Source organism: Pteropus alecto, unplaced genomic scaffold, assembly GCF_000325575.1.
Source record: "Pteropus alecto unplaced genomic scaffold, ASM32557v1 scaffold131, whole genome shotgun sequence".
Taxonomy (NCBI): domain Eukaryota; kingdom Metazoa; phylum Chordata; class Mammalia; order Chiroptera; family Pteropodidae; genus Pteropus; species Pteropus alecto.
The window spans coordinates 4,887,831-4,909,028 of NW_006434709.1; the positions used below are offsets into that span (position 1 = coordinate 4,887,831).

At 40.8% G+C, this 21,198-nt stretch overlaps 1 protein-coding gene across 2 annotated transcripts in view; it reads right to left on the reverse strand.

Annotated features, from left to right (window-relative positions):
- The window catches only part of MEIS1 (Meis homeobox 1), a 129,914-nt gene that overhangs the window by 104,185 nt on the left and 4,531 nt on the right, over positions 1–21,198 (reverse strand). For both annotated transcript variants that reach the window (XM_006909541.3, XM_015587500.2), the window contains exons 3-6: positions 20,822–20,963; positions 20,259–20,309; positions 19,420–19,470; positions 17,817–17,963 (exon numbers count right to left, since the gene is read on the reverse strand). In XM_006909541.3, coding sequence (XP_006909603.1) covers positions 17,817–17,963; positions 19,420–19,470; positions 20,259–20,309; positions 20,822–20,963 — 391 coding nt within the window. The remainder of the gene's footprint in view (positions 1–17,816; positions 17,964–19,419; positions 19,471–20,258; positions 20,310–20,821; positions 20,964–21,198) is intronic.

Below are 21,198 nucleotides of genomic sequence, written 5' to 3' on the forward strand. Positions count from 1 at the left end.
CTTGTAAAGTGAGGCTGACAGAATAAAATCAATAATACATTGCAATAGATGTACAGGAAATCTTAGTCATGGTTCTAAATTAAGTCCCAAAGAGGTTTTTTTCTTCAATGTACATAATTTCAGAGTAAGTGATATCTATGTTCTCATCTATTGAAAATCCATTAAGACAAGAGGTCTTATCTTGAAGTCCATGGACCTCTATAGACGACTTCCAGGGAGTGGAGGGAGTCTTGTTTTAATGATAATTGTGTTTATGTGTATATTTGCATTTTTCCTCCATGGGGATAGTGTCCATAACTTTTACTCAGATTCCCAAAGGGGTATGCAATTCTTTAAGAGTTTGAGACCCCCTTCTCTAGGAGATGTTCTCAGGGATAGATAAAAAAACCAGGGCTGGGAAGACCTTTGAAATCATGGAATCTATTCTATAACTCGACATTGAGAGCCAATCCTCAAAAATGTTTGAACATAAGGGTTTTTTGTTTTTTTGTTTTTTTTTAAATGAGGATAAGCTAAAATTCACCAAGCGGTATTTTTTATTTTTAAGGCAATTGTACCGTATCCGGTAGTGAAATAGAAGCAATGTCCTCCTTGACTACAGGCTCCTCCAAGGCCAGGATAATATCTGAATCTTCTCTGTCTCGTTCTTTCCTGGCTCAGAACAATGTATGGTGCCTGCTCGGCACCCAATCGATGCTTAATGAACTAAACTGAATCTTTCATTAGTGACTGTTCCACCAATATTCCCACAGACTAACTGCAACTTCCAAACTATTCTTCCTCCTGAATAAAGCTATCCATTCATGACTTTTTAACTTCTTTCCTTCATGAACCTTTTTTTCTTCTGTGCTTTAATTCTGCAAACACTTTTTGGTCCTCATATCACTTTCTATGTTTTCATTAGACAATTCCTTTCACCATCATGATGTATCATCCATATGCTACAACATTTGTATCTCTGGCTCTATTCTTTGGTCTTTGGACTGGTATGCCTGACTACCTGCTAACCCATCTCCATGTAAAGATATCCATCTCATTCAATAGGTCTAAAGCTAAACTCTCCCCAACAAACCTCTTACTCACTCCTCTTTGTTCTCGATCCTAGTAGGTATAACTCCATCCATCCATGGTATAATTTTGAGAACCATCTGTTACACATCTATCTCTCTCTATTTCTCTCTCTCCTTCCAATCAGTCGTCAAGCCTTGTCCATTTTTATCCCTAAATAGTTCTCAAATAAATTTCTCATTTTTCATCTTAGCGATTGCAGTTCTTGTTAAGGACCTCCCTGCTTTAATGAGTTCAATTCAAATCACTTCTCAGCTTTAAAAGAATTCAATTCCACTGTAATATAAGCTTCATGAGGACAGGATCTGGTGTCAGTTTTGCTCACCATTGATCCTGCATATCAAGTACTGTGCTCAACATTTGGCTGGCACTCAGGAAATGTTTGTTGAATGAACTAACAACTCACTACTGCCTACAGAACACAATCTGGGGTCCTTTGCCTGGTTTAAAAGCCCTACATAGTCTCCCCATGGAGACCATTCCTTTCCTTGTGCCTTATGCTCCAGTATGTGATCTCTGGAAGGTACATTCTGCTTATCCCTTCGGACACATCCTCATCCTTCCTCCCTGCCTGGAATGCCCTGTCCTGCCCTGCCTGGACGCCGCTCTTGATTACCTCTCACATGCTAATTAAGTCATAGCATAGATACCTCCTCCCCCAAAGCGCCTTCCCTGATACACATACTACCCCCAGGATGAGTAAGGCTCCCCAACCCTAAGCACTTAGAGTGCCTCATGCACTCTATCATTTGACTCTCATAACGTTTTGTGATGACCTGTTGTGCTTGCCTACAATTCTACACTATGAATGCTCTGAAGTCCTGGACTATCTCTTATTAATCCTTCTATCATCCATCCCACGAAAATGTCTGGGCCACATTAGATACAAATATGTTTTTGAATAAATAAATGAATAACTTAAGTGATATGTAGAGGAGCTCAGTGTTAAATTGTCACCTGATGCTATGATAGCCTATATTAAATATTATAAAATATCTAAATAAGACTTACACAATTTAAAAACATCTCACACACTTGCATTCACATAAACACACACCACTGTAAAAATATGTTGATACTCAGTTGCAGTTTAACACAGTCAAAAGAAAGGAAATTTGAAGCTAGACACATCCCAGTTTGAAATATGACTACACAACTCATGGTCGTAGACAAGTCTCAACCTCCCTAACTCTTAATGTCCCTAATCCGTAAATGAAAATTAAAAAAACAAAAATAGTCCTCTGCAGACATAACATATAAATTTTCAGGCATGCAGCAAGCACTCGATAAATGGCAGCTACTATATTTTTTAATGCACAGCATAGTCAACTCTGAAATATCTACATACAGGTGTATTCAGTTTACAGGCCTTCTAGAAAGAATGGTTAACCTGAGCTGGCTTAGCATACAGTTTAGTATGCTTTGGGCTATCTCACAGCTGGTGTGCGCTCAGGGAATGCAAACTGATCTTATTTTCACCTTCAAATAACATGATTTTACAGGTGGCTTGCTCCTCCCCACCCTATCAAGTCAAATTTGATCCCTAATATTTATAAATCACTTCACAGTATATAAAGCACTTTGGCGCATCTTCTTACTTGGTCATTCATCACATCAGTATGATGCCAGAATCTTTTGTTTTCTTTTCTCAGACCAAAATTAGTAGGGTTTTTTTTCCTTCAAACTTTCTACACTACCTGCATCATTCAAAACAATAGAGAAAGAAGGGTTTGGTGATCTTGACTCTACAGAGGGTAGCTAGCAGCTATGTAAAATTTGATGAAATAATCAGTGTTCAAATTTAAAGTTAGCCTGCACCTATCAGTAGGCGGCTTTCTCTTCGGGGAAGAACATTTGTTTTTTCAAACCACCAGAGTCTCTTTAGTAAATGCTCTTTAGTGGCCTGAAAGAGCTGGCTTGGCTCCAGAAATGAACGATTAAGTCCCTCCAGATCAGGAGTCACCAGTCCACGTGGGGAATGCACCAATGTGCGTGATGCCCCTGCGTGCACACGCTTGCATTCCCACATCTGCACGTGCCCATACGTACATGCACACACACGTCTATGCTCATCCATGAAGCAGAGTAGACAGGATCACTGAATGCCTCCAGCCCACACTGCCAGGGGAGCGACATCTAATTAGTCCTCCTCCCTGAGACTTTTCACCTCTGTCTAAACAGTGTCTCTCAGGATCCATAAAGGCACAGGACTTCAGCAGATGCGATTCCTTATATGTCTCTTAATCCATGATGCCATCTGAGGAAAAGTTACGAGAGAGATCCACACACAGAAGTGAGGAGAGAAGAGTCCAGGTACTGCTATGAAAAGTGACACGTCTTTATCGGTTTGTACTTGAAGCTGAGAAATGAGAGATCCTGAGATTTGTTTTTTATCTATGGTATTGAAAGTCTGATATGCTGAAATTCCTATCTGAAAATCTTACTGGCCCCCATTTGCATCTGCCTAATATTGGAACATAGCATTCAACTCACTCAGCCACCAAATAGCACCTACAATTTGCTAGAGCCCTGGGTAAAGCCTGCTCCTCTCAAAATACACTCCCCTGAGGCTACATACATCTACCCAACTTCAAATTCAAGTACTTCAGGGGAAAAAAAAAAAAGTAAAATTTTTTATATGAATTTCAAAAGAATCCCTGGAAACTATTAAGCAAAATTCATTTAACCATGACAAGTTTGAGCAGGATGTTCTGTTTTAACACAGTAAAACTGCCCTCTTACCTTTTAAGCTTTCAGATGTTTTTAAATACCAGAAGCTCATAGACTAATACTTCAGTATACACACATGCTATGGATTCAGGGGCCACATTAAAGTGTGCTTGGGAATGGTCTGGAGGTGAAACCTTTTCTAAGTTCATACGGTCCTGCTGACAGATGATAAAATATAGGGAGGTGATTGTTGTGCTGGGCAGACTGGTAGGGGCCTGAGGCAGTCCCTTGTGGTGGCCCACACGTGCCTTCCACAGGGAGGCCAACTCTTTCGAAGGTTATCTCTCTCACACACTTCTTCCGACTTTGTCCATTGACCCTCCTCTTTCTTCTCATTTCCTTCCCTGTCTCCGCCCTCACAACCTCGCCTTTGCCAAGTACATAGGCCTGCCAGGGTTCTTGTAGAGCCCCTTTTTGAATGCTGCGATAAAATGTGCTTATTATCCCACTTAATAGAGGCCTGAAAAATAATTTTGGTGACTCAGGGCAGATGGTAAATTAGTGGTAAGACAATGAAAATCCAGCATCCCCTCTCAGAATCTGCGGCTCTCACCAAGACACCACACTTCCTCTTCTGACGGTTCCAGCCCTACCCTATTTGCCATTGTGAACTTTTAATCTAGTAATGCATCTCAATGATTATCTAATTATTCCTTAGTTATGTTGCTCACTGTATTGTGCTAGCCGATATCTTTACAAACAGCATAAATGTGTCTAATTCAGCATCGAATAAGGTAGATTTCTAAAACCTTAACAACTTAGCAACTATGGTGTATTGCTTTAAACACACACATACACACATACACACACACACACACACACACACACGCATGATCATATGATAGTAGTGATGAGTAGTTTGTAGAGGCAGAGACAATGTCTGTTAAATTGAATTCTATATTTCCCAGTTCTCACGTACCACAAATAAAACCTACAAAAATGATAATTTTTCAAACATTGAATCCTCTATCTCTGTGTAATGAGCCATGTAGAGAGGAGGAGAAGAATTTTTGTGCTTTTTTGCCTTTGGTGAAAATTCTCCAAGGAGTAATTTCATGTTTAAGTGAAAAATTTTGTATCAGGTGATTGTATGAGCTTCAGGAATCACTGAAGCCTCAGGTTCAGACACGGGGAGAAGCACAAGTACACGTTCACGCTCACACACACACAGCAACATGCATTCATCATGTGGATGAGGAATCAGGCAAAAGAATGAGGAAAAAACTAATTTTAATGTTTTTAATTACATTGTAATAAAATGTAAAGCAGCTTGGCAGTCAGCTACCTTTTTTAGAATCTACTAGCCCTTAAATATTTTGCCTACTCTCCTACAAATATCCATGCCTACTTCTCCTCCCAATCTTCAAGGACTGGCTTCTGTGGCAGGCAGTAAGGGCAAGGACCTTAGCAAGCCCAGGCCCAGCACTGTGGGTCACTTTTCCAGTGCTCCTTAAATCTTACTTTCCCACAGTCGGATATCTTTTAGGTTTCTACTTTGATGCTCCTGGGTCATTACTAACTGCAGTGTTGAATTAATTCATCCACAAAATTAAAAGCGAATCGACAATGCTAAGCAAAATCCTACAGATATAAAACACCACCCAAAATATTCCAAGAGCTTTCCTTATGAAATCTACACAGCACTGACATATTTTGCCCAATTCTTTTACATTGAGAATCAATGCCAACACCATCCCATGGTGATCCCACTATGGTCTCAGAAGATAATATAGATTCCTACATGGGGCAGATACCTTAAGACAAATTATGACAGAAAAGAATAGTTACAACCAAAGGAAAACTGCTACCAAGAATTGGCAACCAGTTTCTCTCTCTCTCTCTCTCTCTCTCTCTCTCTCTCTCTCTCTCTCGTTCTCTCTCTCTCTCTCATCTCAAAACCAGAAAGAAGATAAGTAAGTCAGAAATTATTCAAGTGTACTGAATGTTCAAATTCTACTAAGCGGTTTGTTATGGAGAAAAAAACTTATAAATAGAAGAGAAGATAAAGTCTCATTACACAAAAAATCTTAGTAAAAGTACTTAGTTATGATTTAATAACATTTCCTTTTCCTATGCCATCATATTATGGCTAGCATGCTATTAATAAAAATAAACTCCTATATTAAATTATTTTAATGACTCGATGTGCTTCTACTCCAGAAATCATACCTGTTAACTGTAGTTCAGAGTCAAAAGTTTAAATTAAAAAGAAAAAAAGTCTAATCCCACTAGCATCACTATATTTCCAAATATTTGTACCTAAACATTTCAGACCTTACTCTTCATTTATCTGCTGAGAGCTTTCTGATGAAATTCAGCATATTTTCTATTATTTCTATTTAGGAATGGCAGAAGAATCTGTAAATTATGCCAATGTACACGGAGTTATAAAACCCCTTTTATAAGATTGCTTGCTTCCCAATGTTTTATTTGACATTTGTAACTCAGTATTCAGTGCTCCTCATTCTGCAAACAAATTAAGATAAAATAAACTCAAAAGTGTCTTATATAAAACAACTTCAAACCACAAATTTTCCAGGCAACGATCCTAGCAAAAAGAACATCCGATAACGCTGAAAACATTGTATCCTAAGTACAAGTAGATAATAAGACCTTGTGAGCAACTGGACCTTAGCCATGTCACATTTGCACACAGAAACGTGGAAATAGTACTTAGCACAAGATCTGCACATAACTGTTGTATGAAGTTGAACCTAAGACCGAATCTGTAGTAATTCACTGTACTATCTCAGCAATACAGCTGAGGGCCCAGTTCCCTTTTACACTATAAGGAAATCAGAATAATAGTGACTCCTTCTAATAAAAAGTAAGATGATATTTTTCTTACAAAAGTCTATAAAATAACACTCCATCAACAACTACCCAATCTTCTCTTCCCAAATTAATGTTGTTGTAGGTCTGGCAGAGTACAAGTTAGAAGATAAAATATTATTTAATACATTGTACTGTTCATTTAGGGTTTCCTATTTTAAATGTTCTACATGCATTCTTATCTAATTCTTACACTAATTCAATAACGTGGGTTATTATTACCCCCATGTTACAGATGATGAAACTGAGGCTCATGGGGGTGAAGGGACTTACCTTCTCACAGTAAAGCCTAAATTCAAACACCAGCGCTCTAATTCTAAAGTGTATATACTTCACTGGGACATTGCCAGCCTGAAAGGTTGTGTAACTAAAAGTTACAATCAGTGCACTTAATCACTCTTTCTCAAGTGTTTTTGAAATTTTCTCTTTTCTATTTCTAAACTCTCAAACAAGAAAATGTGCAATTTTGATGTGAGAGGGGGAAATAAATTTAAGCCAAGATGTAGCCTTGTTTTGTTCAACTACCTTACAGCATTATACTTTGGATAAAAGAATCGTGGACGTCCACGTTTACCACTGATCTACCCTAACAATTAGCAACAGAGCATATTCCAATTTCCCTGTGGTTTTCTTTTTAGAAACACTTCCAGGACTTTATATTTTCAATCAAATTTTATTTTTTAAGTATCTGTCATTCCTTAAGAATTTCTGAATCCTTACTCTCTTACGGTGTTAAATTTGGAGGTGGGGAGATTATTCCTTCCTTCATTAATGATCTTGGGTAAAATCATCAGCCAGGTGTTTCTCAAAGCACCTTGAAATTTAATTTGCATTTCTGGTTCCTAGAATGGCCAGCTTCTCTATATACATTTCAAGGCACTTAACTAAGAGATCAACCAAAGCAACTATGAATTCCAGAAGTGAGAGGCCGAGTTGTACTCCTGGTGCACATTTTGAGGAATTCCAGTTAATCAGAATGCTATTCTTCAGCCATACCCAAAGCTATTATTCCTGAGGCTATTCATACTATTTTTAACAGTTATGTAGAGTATTTGGAGTATTACATGTATACTACAAGTGAAGAAAAGCCCCATAATTGATTTGTTAATGTTTTATTCTCCTCTTTTCCTATTGGCATGTTCTTTACATGCCCTCAATAAATATTAAACACTCAAACAACTCACTATTAGGGTGGCAAGCAAATCTTTAGAATGTCGAAACAGTAGAGTGAAGAACAATGCACCTAATTGAAATGGCAGGGTAATTTGGAAAATAAAATTGAGTTGCTGCAAATTCCAAATTCCAGAATAAAAATGTTTATACTCGCTCAAATGCAGATTGATACGGGCTTTGAATAATTATTAGAATAAAAAGTACTTGAATACCAACAATACACTTGATAGGCACAGAACAAGCACAGCATACATGTCTCTATTATTTTGGGGAAGAAAATGCAGGGCACAATAAGTCCGATATTTTTCTTGGTGATTTTGTTATTGAACACAGCTTGTATGATCCCACAATAGGCTAAGCCACGAAATACATAGTGAGTGTTAAAAATTCCATGGACAATATTCTTCAGAAAATTTAAAACACATTAGGGGATAGAGAAGCATACTGAAAGAAATGAAGGGGTTAAATGATTCGCTACTCATTATCTTTTTATCCCCTCCAACAAATTAATTTGTCATCAAGATCAATTCAAAATGTAAAATTCCTGATTCTCTTTGGCAGAAGCTAGAGCCAAGAAAACTACGACAATTAAAATGAAAATGGAAAAATGCACTTGCATCTGGAATTATGAAATACAAACATGTAATGACTCTATAAGAGAAGCTATTTATCTGTACTCTGAGGGTAACCTTATTATCTACTTAAGGCTATGCCATTTTTGGCAGAGATGCCACTCATATCTCTCAAAGATAAATTCCATATGCTCTGTAGAGTTATAGCACATTTCCCATAAATAATGTATACAATAGACTAAATAAATAATACACTTATCTGAACTGTTCAAGAATGAAGGGCAGGGTGACTACTCATGAGATGGAGTTTCCTATGAATGAACATATTGAACAATTTCAAATAAAAGTAATACTTAATGGTGAGTTATCACAAAGTTCTTACACTAAATTATTCTTAAGTGGGGGTTTTAAAACAACTCCAGATCTGGTGAGAATTTTCAAGTAAATGTTCCAATTAAATCCAAATTACTTAATTTAATTTTGCTGCTAAAGTTTCTATTCTGATTGTAGCATCATAGCTAATAGCATCTCACCTATTTGCTGCAATTTTTAAACCTCTCTACACTACTAGTTTTTATAATCAATGAAATAATTAGATTTAAAATGTCATGTATGAATTTTTGTCCTATGAAACACAGTGTTTTGTTTTGTTTTGTTTCCATTTCTGGGTGAATAACTGTAACATTGCAGTGAATAGAAAGGAAAGCTAAGTTGAAAAAAAAAAAAAAAAAGCCCACCTGCACTAGTTAGTTTGCTAGGACTTTATATTGTAAAAATTGAGTCCCCACCCCCAAAGTAGCTCCCTTTTGAAGCCCTACAGACACACAAACTATTTTCACCTCTTGTAAGTAGTGTAAGTATGCCTTTAGAACCTCAGACATTGTACACCATTTAGCTGGAAATTAAGTTTTCAAATCACTAAGGAATAGTCGCTGAATAACAGAAAGCACTATAGGTCACAGTTAATTATAGCTTGTCTATCAAATTAAGTTAATGTTCGAGAACACATCCAAATAGTTATAGAGACGTTAAGAGGAGTTTTATTGTCAAAGAAATTCTTACTCATTCAGTTTCTAATATTTTTAAAAGAAGAGAGATAAGCCCTTTACAAGTTTGGATGGGATGAGAAAACTCTGGGTTTACATCAAATTGCTTTCTTCATTGTCCTTTTGATTACCATGTTGAATTAATTTTAAACTTCATTTTCCAGAGTTTCATAATAGTCATAAACACACTTCACTTTAAAGAGTTTCTACAGGACATAATGTGAATGCAAATGCAGAATAAAATGCAAATCATGGAGGTCTGGGACCAAATATGAACTATCAGTTAAGAATACAGTCACTGAAAACAAACATTTAAGCCTTAAGAGGAAGAGTGAAAGGGGCTGATAGGAATCTTTATATCAAGTTTTCACAGCCCTAGGGAAGGCAAACAGGAACAACAGTTTTCAGTTTTTCACCTAATTGTAAAGCACAGGTTGGGAATATTTGATGACTTTGGTCTCCATTCATTCCTTTTCTAAAGTGAGCAACATTTTTCATCTTTGCAGGAAAATAAACCCATGTGTAATAACCTATAAGGTACTAAACTAGGAAATAAGACCTAGCAAACTAGTTCAAGTTCAAATTGCAGGAATGAGGGACTACCAAACAATAGAAAAGAAGTGATCAGAAAAAGAAAGAGCCGCAGTGCTGCCTTGCTAAATAGTAACCAACAATCCGGATAATAAAAGTGCTGCATTGTGCTCCATGTTGCATTGTGAAGTGTAAGGAAAAATCTACAGAAATGGAAATTCATCAGCAACAATTAATTCCAAGTTAGCATGTGTTGGCAGGAAATAACGCTAATATTACTCAAGATGTTATTTATTTACTTACTACCATCTTCTAAATGAGTCAAAATAATGTATGGTTAAATCTATTGTAAAATTTAAGACTTTATATTGTGTGAAAATGAAAAAAGTAGCAAGACTATAAAATGTTGCTTAAACTTGTTAAACTCATAAAAAGTTGCAGTAATTTTAAAGTATTAGTAAACTTCGTAGTACCAACAGTGTTTCTTTTCTCTGGAAAATCTGATTTCATTTAAGTTTTTAAAAGAACCATAACATTTCATACTCAAGGTTCTTTACCTCATAATTATAAATCCTATTAATTCTAAACAGAGTCATGAAAAGTATCAAGGGAAGAATCAATTGCAGAAATGTATTTTTGAGGATCATACATAATTAAAATTTATTTTCACAACTTATTTATTTATCCTCCATTTGTTTGTGCCATATACAGCATAGCAGTGCATATGTCATAGAAAAGCCACAACATGGTTATTGCATATCTTAAAGAGAGTTAATGACTTACTTCTGGTTACAATTTGTATTTAAGTGTATGTGTTCATGACGCCAATAAACAACAGGTGTATAATTTAATAAATGTAGAAATAAGCGAAATAAGCTTATTTTATTAGAGAATATGCTTTTTATGGTAGATTTTAGGAATTTTGAACCAAGAAATCCAGAAATATAAAATAATTTCAAAAGATTTGCACTCTTGTGTTTTCCTTTAACAAGAACATATTTCCTAGATTAAGAAATGCTATTTGGAAAGTGTGTTCAGAGAGAGTCTAGTAAAGTGTTGCCAATTGCTTTAATTCTGCATGCATGAATGCATTAAACTGATTGAAATCGAATTCTAGCAACAAATATTTAAATGGATATATTCTTGTTTATTTCACATGGTAACTTTTATACCATTTATTAAAAAGTCAAATTTGCAAGTGTGGGAAATCCAGCAATTCCCCAATATAGGTATACCTCCTAGACAGGCTGTTTAAGACTCCCAAAAGCTTCCCCAAATTCCTATAATCCTGAAATCACTGAACATTAAATTAAGAATACAGTGAGGAAGTCTCTTTATCTGTTACAGTATATAGACATACTCGTCTGTTTGAAATGTTCAAAACTGGTTTTATACACACAAGGTTTATTCACAAATATTAAGGATAGTAAAATATCCAAACTTTTATTGGATCCCAAAAGTCGAATTTTGGAATTATTAAAATTCAAATTGGAAGGCTAGATTTTTATGTATTAGACCCTAACTTCTGAAACAGGTATTATATCCTGACATCTCCTGCTGAGTAAGAACACCAAGCCCCACGTGATGTACAACACTGTTGTTTTACTTGGGATTTTGAAAAATGTTTAAGTCTCACATCTGCACAACTGTCAGATACACTGTGTCACATGTATTCTATTTTTATTTCTTTATTTATAAAATACTTTCCCATAGTTTTGATGTAATTTTTAAACATTAAATTAATTTTTGCACTCAGGATAAATGGCAAAAATTTTTGTTTCATAATATAAATTCAAGCACTACTTTGATACAAATATGACAGATACCATAATCCAAAAAAAGCAATGTAAAGTGCTACAGTTGCAAACATTTAAGCCTGTGTAACAAAAATGATTGAGAATGGTATCAGTTTACTATCCTTCAACTATCTTTCTGACAGTGGAGTCAAATAATATTGAATTATAGACCTTCTTACAGGAAGCCTTATTTCGTGTTCATTTTTTGATCATCTCCCTGCTAGTCCCTATAGGAATCTGGCTGTATGCCGACTTTCCTTTAAAAGTTTCTGTATACATACTTGGGTTGTGTTTGATGATTAAATGATCTTTTATTAAAACTTTAGCATTCCACATTTGTTTGACATATTTACATTTCAGAAGAAAATATTGTTATTGCAATGGAGAGCATAGCATTACCAATACGAAAATACTTCATTTGAATTCATATTGACAGTATTTTCATTTATGACAAGTATCTTAATATAACTTGTTATGCATTCTTCAGTTTCTGCAACTCCACCTGTGAGGGAAGGTAAGCTAGTTTTATAACAGTAGGCCCCATGGTAATACTTTAGCCTATCTGCTTGGCCTTAATAAACCTAAGTTTCTATTAAGGACCACAAATAGTCTTTGTTTTTAAGAGTATGGAGTTTTACTGCATAATTTTCCTTCTGTCACCCAGCAACAGCTGTGTTTTAAATCTTTTGGACTATGACAAACATTTTAACATTTAAACATTCGAGTGCTTGAAAACATAATGATTTAAAATTTGTTTATTTTCAAAGTTGGGCAATTATAGCATGATATTTCACTTTTTCTAAAGCAGGGCCCATATTTTAATCTTTTTTTCTTCCTCCTCCCTCTCTTCTTCCTCTACTATTTAAGCTTCTCCATACTTTCTAATAAAAGTTTCTAAGTTAGGACTGATAGCAATAGTACACACAACTACTTTATATATTTCCAAATTGTGAGCAATGGAGTCATTCTGGTGAGGCAGGGATTGCTATTTGAGTGACCTATTGCCACAGAGCTAGTTAAATCACTGAACAATAGTTACCGTTATGGGGTTTTCTTTGTACAAAGTAGCATTAGTATCACTGCTTTTCATTACCCATGAAACTTGCACTGGGGACTAAGACAGAGTGTGTGTGTGTGTGTGTGTGTGTGTGTGTGTGTGTGTGTGTGTGAGAGAGAGAGAGAGAGAGAGAGAGAGAGAGAGAGGAAACTGAAAAGGGAATAACTTTTGTAGTTTAAGAATTTAGACTTCAAGACATTTAACAATGTAATTGATCTCAACCTATCTGCATATACTCTGTACTTCTTGTTTTTCTAAAATATTTTTAAGAGCCCCTATTAAGAATCAATACAACCCTACTCAGAAATTCACACATAAATACACACTAAAAGCCAATCAGAAAGTAACAATAAAAACACACCTGGTAAACAACTAACTTTTAATTCGAAGGATACTAAGCAATAAAGAGCCTAGAATGAACATCCTAATTAGCCAATGTAGTGACAAGCAGTCAACACCTTATTATTTAATCATTAAAGAGAATCTTGCCATAATTTCCCTTTGACATATTTCAAAAAAGAAATTAAGAGTACACCACATGACCCACAACAACAATCAAAAGGAAAGGTAGGTGATTCTAAGACCCCCCGTGGCTTGCAAGGCCTGTGGACTGACAGGTTCCAGGATTAAGGCATCAAGTGGGACCCTATGAAGTATTTACAATTTAAATAAGCATTTAGAAACAAACTACCTATGGGACCATTTTCCTGTTTCCTGATGTTTCTGTCCAGTTTTCTCATTAGATGAAAATAAATTGTCTGCATTCCCTGTATTAGTAAATATCCGATGGCCTTATCTATTTTTTTCTAAAACAGCCGGTCAGATTCATCAAGGACATTAGCAGTTCCTTGCCCTCCCATCCTGTTCCTGGCCATAACACCTCTCCAAAACAAGAAAACTTAAATCTCCCTTACTTGCATCCCCACCCCACTTTACAGGGGTGAAGAGGGGTTTTCAGTCAAGTATAAGTTCAGTTTTAAGATTTTTTTAACTCAAACTATGCCTTGGAAACAATATTCCGGACTTTTAAAATAAAACAATCGCCACCAGGGTTCCCTGGCCCATTGGGAACTAAAGCTCATTGGCCCAGGTCTGCCCCGAATCCCCGAGGCCTGAAGGCCTGATGCTCTACAGGCTGGGCCGCACAGCACAGCCCCGGCAGCCGTCCTCTCCGTCCCCTGGGAGTGCACCAGCACTTGGCGTTTAACCTGGCTGGCGAGCGTGGCTTTCTGGTTCCATCTCCAAGAGCCACATTACTTCTCCCCAGATGTCAGAGACAAATCTGGATTAACATGCAACAGGGCGCCCTGTGCAGCCCGCCAGTTCTCTCCCAAGAGCCGTTAATGCAAATTCAGCCAAGGACCCCCCGGAGAGCTGCTGTTGAATAAAAAATGTAATCCAAAGGGACCATTTCTTTGCCTCCTCGCTGCTTGTAGGAGAACTGGGGCTGGCGCCCGAGAACAGGCCCAGCTAGTCCCCGCTCGCGGAGAGCAAGCCTAGCCACTCGGAAGGTGGCCTTAGGGACCCGAAGACTCTTCGCTCCGCTCTCCTTTCTCTCACGCCTGGTTCTTGGAGTGAAAAATGCTTAGGTTCAAGGAGTGGCGAGCAACAAACAGCCCTCTCGGAAGGACGGCTTCATTCGACGGCTCCTTCCTGGAGCGCAGCGCCTGGAGTCTAGCGTCTGGGCGGCAGAACTCTTCCCCGCCTAACCTCTCTGGGTGTCCCCAGTTCCACCCTGGGCCCCCCAAGCACGCGCCTCGGCTCCCACTCAGACCTGCGTCCTTCTCCACCGCTAACCAGGCTCAACCCTCGCCTCGACGCCTCCAACTTGGGTCCCCCTTTGAGCCCGCTCCCGGGTCTCACCCTTTGCCTCGCCACACGCCGAGGCCCGGAAGCCCCCGGGGCCTCCACCGCTAACCAGGCTCAACCCTCGCCTCGACGCCCCCAACTTGGGTCCCCCTTTGAGCCCGCTCCCGGGGTCTCACCCTTTGCCTCGCCACACGCCAAGGCCCGGAAGCCCCCGGGGCCCCCCGGCGCCCCCGGATATCAGGCGTCGGGGCGTCGGTGCAGAGGTGGGGAGCGTGGCGGTCGAGAGAGGGCGCCCAGGAGGGCTGCGCCCGCACGGACGACTTCAGGGTCTGGGAGTGGGAGTTGGTGGGGCGGGGGCAGGATTACAGCTTTTACTGACGTCTTAATGTGATTTTAAAACTCAAATCAACAAACAAACAAACAAACAGAAAACCAACAGCACTACAAGGCCAAGTGTATTTCCGCGACTTAGCCCTCCGGGAAACCCGCTGCTATCAAAGTCGTCGATCTCAGGTCCCTGCGCGGATGGCAGCCTTCGCGCCCTCCGAGGAAAAAAATAAAATAAAATAAACCGTGCCGCCAGCAGGCCCTAGAGACAGAGGGGTTAATGAGCTAACGAGGCCCAGCGCTCGCACCACACCTGAAGCATCCAGTCTCAGAGCGCACCCTACGCCGAGGCTCAAACTGGCTGGGCCGCATTCGCAGACAGGTGGCGAGGCCGTCCTTCCTGGACCTAGCCCCCAGGGCACCGCACTAGGGATCCAGCGTCCCTGGGCATCCTCGAGCAGAACTGGCGCCCATGGGGAGGCCCTAGTACCTTGTCCTTCGCGCCCCACTTCCCAGAACAGGGGATTCCACTCCGCGTCCGAGACACAGTCCCGCTCGCGCCCCGCGCTCTGCACTCCCAGCTCGAAAGGGAGCCCAGGTGCGTTCACTCCTGGCTCTAGGGAAGCGGTCAATTAGAAAGTACAAACTTGGGTTTGTTGCCCTCCGACCAGCTGTGACCTAGGTGAGCCCGAGGGGTCACGCGAGCAAGCCCACGCGCACAGGCCAACAGCGCCACCAGCTCAGCAAAGCTGCGAAGCCCCCTCACAGGCGGCGGGGGTGGGAGGCAGGCTTCTCATTTTATAGGTCGGGGTGGAGAATAAAATGCCTATTTTTATCCAATAGAAATGCCTACCAATCTGCAGCTCAAATTAAGGCAATTGGGTAACAAAGTTTACCGAAGGAGTAGGTGGAAGAACTCAACGATGTTATATCAGTTTTGCATCTCCCCCCCCCCCAAAAAAAATACCCCATAACTTTGGTCCTTTATCTTTGACTTTGATAAAATAATGATTCGTTGAGAAAATGGGGTATAAATCTTCATTTTGGAGGCAATTAAAGTGTTGATTTCATTCATGCCCCTAAGCGATTCTTGTAATTTGCTCAAATAGCTTTATGTACCCAGCACTCCGGAGCTTTTAGAATCCCATTTTCTAGTTAGGCTTGTTGGATTACAATTTTTATTCAACAGCAGCTACCCGAGGGTTGCTCAGCGGAATCTGCACTTACAGCTCCGGGGCGAGGGCTGGCGGCCCGCGGGGCCCGGGCCAGGCCGGGCCAGCAGCCGCCTGCAGATTTCTCACCTCGGCAGGCCGCGCCAGGATTGCGCAGGCTGCCTGTTCTGGACACTCGTCTACACTGCCGAAAGTTTGCAACTTGGCAAATAATAGTTGGGACGCCGCGCGCTGCCGCTTTTAAAGCTCAGTTCTGCCCGCCCTCCACTTTTCGTGGGGAAAGGAGGATTCAGCCTCTGTCGTGGGGTTCCCCAGAGAAATTCAAACGGGGAATTTATTTTAAGGGGGTGACGTTAAGAGAAGAAAACTTTAAGATGACACCAAGACAGAGAAGTAGGGCACTCGAGCAAGGATATGGCAAAATAGCTGCTGGTCAACAGTGATGTGGCAGAGCTTGGAGAGGAAAGCTGCATGACTGGCTGCCCTTTGGCTTAACAAAGGCAGGCTGATCTCTCCCCCAAGACGGGCTCACGTGCCAAGTCAAAGAGAGAAACAACTCTGGGCCTTCACTTATATATGGAAAGGCGGAGAGGCTCGTAACCCAAATCTCTAGACACGTTGCAACAATTCGCAACGGAGAGCTGTCCTGAGCCCTGTTTTATCCCACCCTCTCCTCACTTTCAAGGCATTTTTGCAACTCTTTCGGACCAATCCAGAGACACAGCGACTCGACAGAGAGAGAGACTGGGAGCAAATAGTGATGTTGGGGTGAGAAAGGGGGTGAACTTCCCTCCTCCTCAGCAAGTCCGAATAAAAGTAGTCCCGACTTAGCAAAGCGGCGGAAGAAGAGCCTGGAGGAAGGATGGAGAGCAAGGAAGAAGCAAGCAAAGGCCTGCAGCTGAGAGCCAGCCAGGGTGGCGCGAGGTCCCCCACCCGCCACACCGAGGGAGTCGCCGAGGTGCCCTTGATGCTGACACCTCCAAAAGCTGCCAACCCAGAGGGCCCAGAGCACGTACCAACTGGAGGATGAGTGGAAAAGAAGAAGAGAAAAGTCCATATTTATCTGTTTTTATACCCTCGGCCTGGTCTTATTTTTTCTATGAAGTACGATAAAATGGGCGAGCTTGCAGCGAGCACTGCACAAAGCAATGTTCAGTGAGGTCTAGAAGCGTTCGGCCGAGGAAAACTGACAAGACAGGCTAATGAACCGTATAGACAGGGAGAAAATAGCCAGCATTTGCTAGATTTCAAACCCTCGCTGTCTTTCTTAGACCACCTATCTTGGGTTTATTCCTAATAAAATAAGAAATAAGCAGACCCTACACTTTTCTTTTCTTCAAGATAGAAGCGGGGGGAAAATGCTCCAGAACAAAGCCCTACAATCAGAGGCGGTCACTGGCAGTTAACACTCCCATTATTATAGAGGGTAAATAAAATAAAGACAAAAATTAAAAGCGACAAGAAACAGGTCAAGTTTGCAGGCAAAGCTTTTACAAGCTCATCTCTCCAGGTCGAATCCCAGAGCCAGCCTTAATGAAGCAATAATAGCCACATTATTCAAAAATTTTCATTTCGATGGAAATGTATCTAAAAGGGACTTAATCATATGCAAATAATAAAAGGAGGTGGTAGTGACCCAGCAAGCAATATGCATACAGATTTTTTTTTTTTTCCCAGGGATGTTGAAATTGAAAAGCACATACCTGGTCTGTTAGATTTGCTGATCTTGTTATATCTTCACTGTCTGATTTTGATCCTCCTTCTCTATCGTCTATCACCAAATCGATAGGCATTTTCCCTTTCAAACAGCTAATATACCGGTGGCAGAAATTGTCACATAATTCGTGTACCTACATTATGACAGAAATAAAAAAGAATGGAAATATAATCAGAAGTGCATAAATGACATTGACAAGTGCAATCCACCTCCCTTGTGAGATCCAAACTTCCAAATAGGGGAAACACAGGGCAATTGTCCTCCAGAGACCCCCAGATGCAACCAGAATTAGGAATAACTTTCTTTTCTTGCAAAATAGAGATATCCCAGAAAATTGACAGTGACAAGATGATTCACAGGCTACAACATATTCAACACCCGTGTTAAATTCATCTGCTCCCGGGGCTGTGGCCATTAGAGAGGTGACCTGCGTGGGTGACATTTAAGGTACACTATTTAATTTCATCCAGTTACTTTATCATAGGTCCTTTTCCAATGCGTCTAAGAAAAACGCATGTATATATATATATATATATATAGATAGATAGATAGATAGATAGATAGATATATAGATATATAGTCTCCAAAAGACCAGAACTATGGGTGGCATAGGATATATGCCTGACAACCCAAGTCCCCAAAACATATGTAATTAGGGTTTCTATCCATAAGAAGCATATTTTAGGATACTTCTTTAAAAAAAGAGAAGGAAATTAAATTACTAGTACTGATTATATTGTAAAAAAAACCTGTAGCCACAAAAATGTATCAAATTGATTATTTTTAAAGAAAAAGACTACTTCAAAATATTTAGTTGTAAGTGGAGTGGTCTCTTACGGGTCCCAGGCATCACTGAGATGCAAAAATTCACCAAGAAACCCAAGCGTGCTTGCAATTTAATGTTAGTTTGAATTACAATGCATTAAGTTTTTATTGCTGAGATTTATAGAACAACTAACTAGCAAAGTCGTGTTACCCCACACCCTTTCTTGAGTGTGAAGGTGGGGTGTATGCAGGATTCGCAGATTCAAAGAATTGACATGATTATCAACTCTGCTTTGTCTCTGCAAAACGGTTTAATGTATCTTCCCTACCACCTCCTCCCTGTCCGATCTCCTCCTCCCCCATCCGCCTCTCCTCTGTGTCTGACCTGCTGCTGCTCTCAGACTGTCTTCCAGAAACTCACTAAAACTAAACAAAACTGCCCCCACCCCAAACACACACCAGAGGTAGCAAAGAAGAGACAGAAGAGAAAAAGAGGACACAAAGGTATAACCTGTGAAGCAACTCACAACAGCATCCTAAATATCTCCCGGGATGCACAGAATTGCAACTATTTATACCAAGCCAGCAAGGTATTAAGAATGAATACAAGGCTAGGGCGTTTGTGATCCCCGTTTTAGTGGCTGAAATTGTAATTAAACTGCAAAGAGAAATGGACACTAAGATTGGCCTTGACAGTAATTACCAGAAAGAAAGACATTTATGCAAATGTCTCAGAAGCCTGAACTTCAGCCATTCAGAACCCTCCCCCCACCCTGTGTATTTGGGGGTGAGGGAGCAAAAGCAAAAGAGGCTAGAGAAATTACCTTCTCTAATTCCAACAGATGAAACCTTAATACTTGTATGGCTTGAATCATCTGCAAAGATACAAAAAGAATGAGCGCCCCATTCCTAGTTTGCAGAAAATTGGCTGTCACAGCTCTAGCATCTCCAGCCCACCCCATCCCCCCAGTAAATAGAGTTATTTTGATTTATGGCAATAACACTAAAACTTAATAGCAGCGACTGGGTACCATCTAGAGGTTTCTATTTCTTAAGGAGAAAAAACAATAGCTAAAACAACAACAAAGCATCTAAGTAGGGATCATAAACACTCTCTTCCCCATGGTTCTCTTCCCTTTCTCAGACCCACTGCCCCAACTGCACCCCCAGAGGGCCACATCCCGGGACTAGATGCTTCTTTGGAAGGTGTGCACAGAAAATAGTCCAATAGTGCCCAAATTGTGGCTTTTCGCACTGCGAACTTTCTGCTGCCTTCCGCACACCTCTCAGGCAAACTGGTGGTTAGGGGGTTCTGGCCCGGTCGCTGCCCTCGTGACGCGACTCTGAAGGCTGGTTAGTCCGAAAAGTTTAAGCTCACACGCTGACAGGCCCGGAGATAAATCCCCTCTCTGATTAGAGCTGCGCTGCCCGGCTGTCATAAAAAACAAAAGCTCGCGTTTCCCGCGCCGCTCGCCCGGCCCCTCTCCAGATAAATTTATTTCCCGGGGATCTTGTCTCGGACTACTTGTCCGTGGACGGAAACATTTGCAGCCGACATGCAACGACGGGAAGACCTGTCTAGAAACCTCAGGGGTCTCAAAGCAAAGCTGGGGGGCTGAGGGGGAGGGGTGATGGGGGAGGGGAGTAAAGGGTCCGCTCTTACCAAGTTATCCAGTTCTGGATTAGAAGAAAATAGAGGTTTTTCTGCGCGAATCTAAATAGAAGTGAGAAGGGAAGGGAGAGGGGGGAGAAAGAAACATTTGAAATCTGGTCGCCTTTCTAGTTTCTTGCCTCATTACACTGTCGGGGGCAGGATGTAACCGCCGGGAGGGACTCGGTGTCACCGAGTTCGTCCCGCGCAGAAACACTTCAACGTGGATCAAATAAGCCGAAAACAAGCCTAGAGCTCAGGGTGACTTCTACCAGCAGCTACTCTTCTAGAGGACGCTGCCCAGCTGGCCAAGTCCAAGGCAGCTCCAGTGCGTGGTGTTTGTGATTTTATTTTATAGAGGGAGCTTTCTGTGTGAGGTTATGAAGCCTTAAAGAATATGGGCGATTTTGAGTCGCCCACAAACAGACACCCATATTGGAGGAAAATCTCAGGGTAGTTGTAACAGGCATGGCTTAGGGTGGACTATTTGCTGGATACTCTTGCAAATGTGCCGGGTGGGGGGAGGAAGGTCCCCACCTTTTTTCTTTTACTTTTTAAACATTTATTTTGCTGACCTGTTTGGCGAACACGGCTATATCTTCATTGAATGACTCTGACGAGCAGACGTCCCCGCCCGCCACCCCCGGCTCGCGGGGGGTACAAGTAGCTAATTCACATTTCTCAAAAATCAGTGCTAAGAGAGGGAAGAGGGGATGTCTGCAAGAAAATACAACAGTCACAAACAACACAGTGGTTAGTCCTGAGTCAGGGAAAACAGGCGCCCAAGAAAAGCAGCCGGAGGAGCTGAAGGCAGGGACCCCCTCCCTAATTTTGCCATCTACTTTTTTCCTCCCCCTACCCCCCTCTTAGGTGACTGCTCACCTCCCCTTCCTCCTAGGGCCCCGAAGTCGGAGGCCCTAAGCCACGGACTGTGTCTGAGGATCGGTTCAGC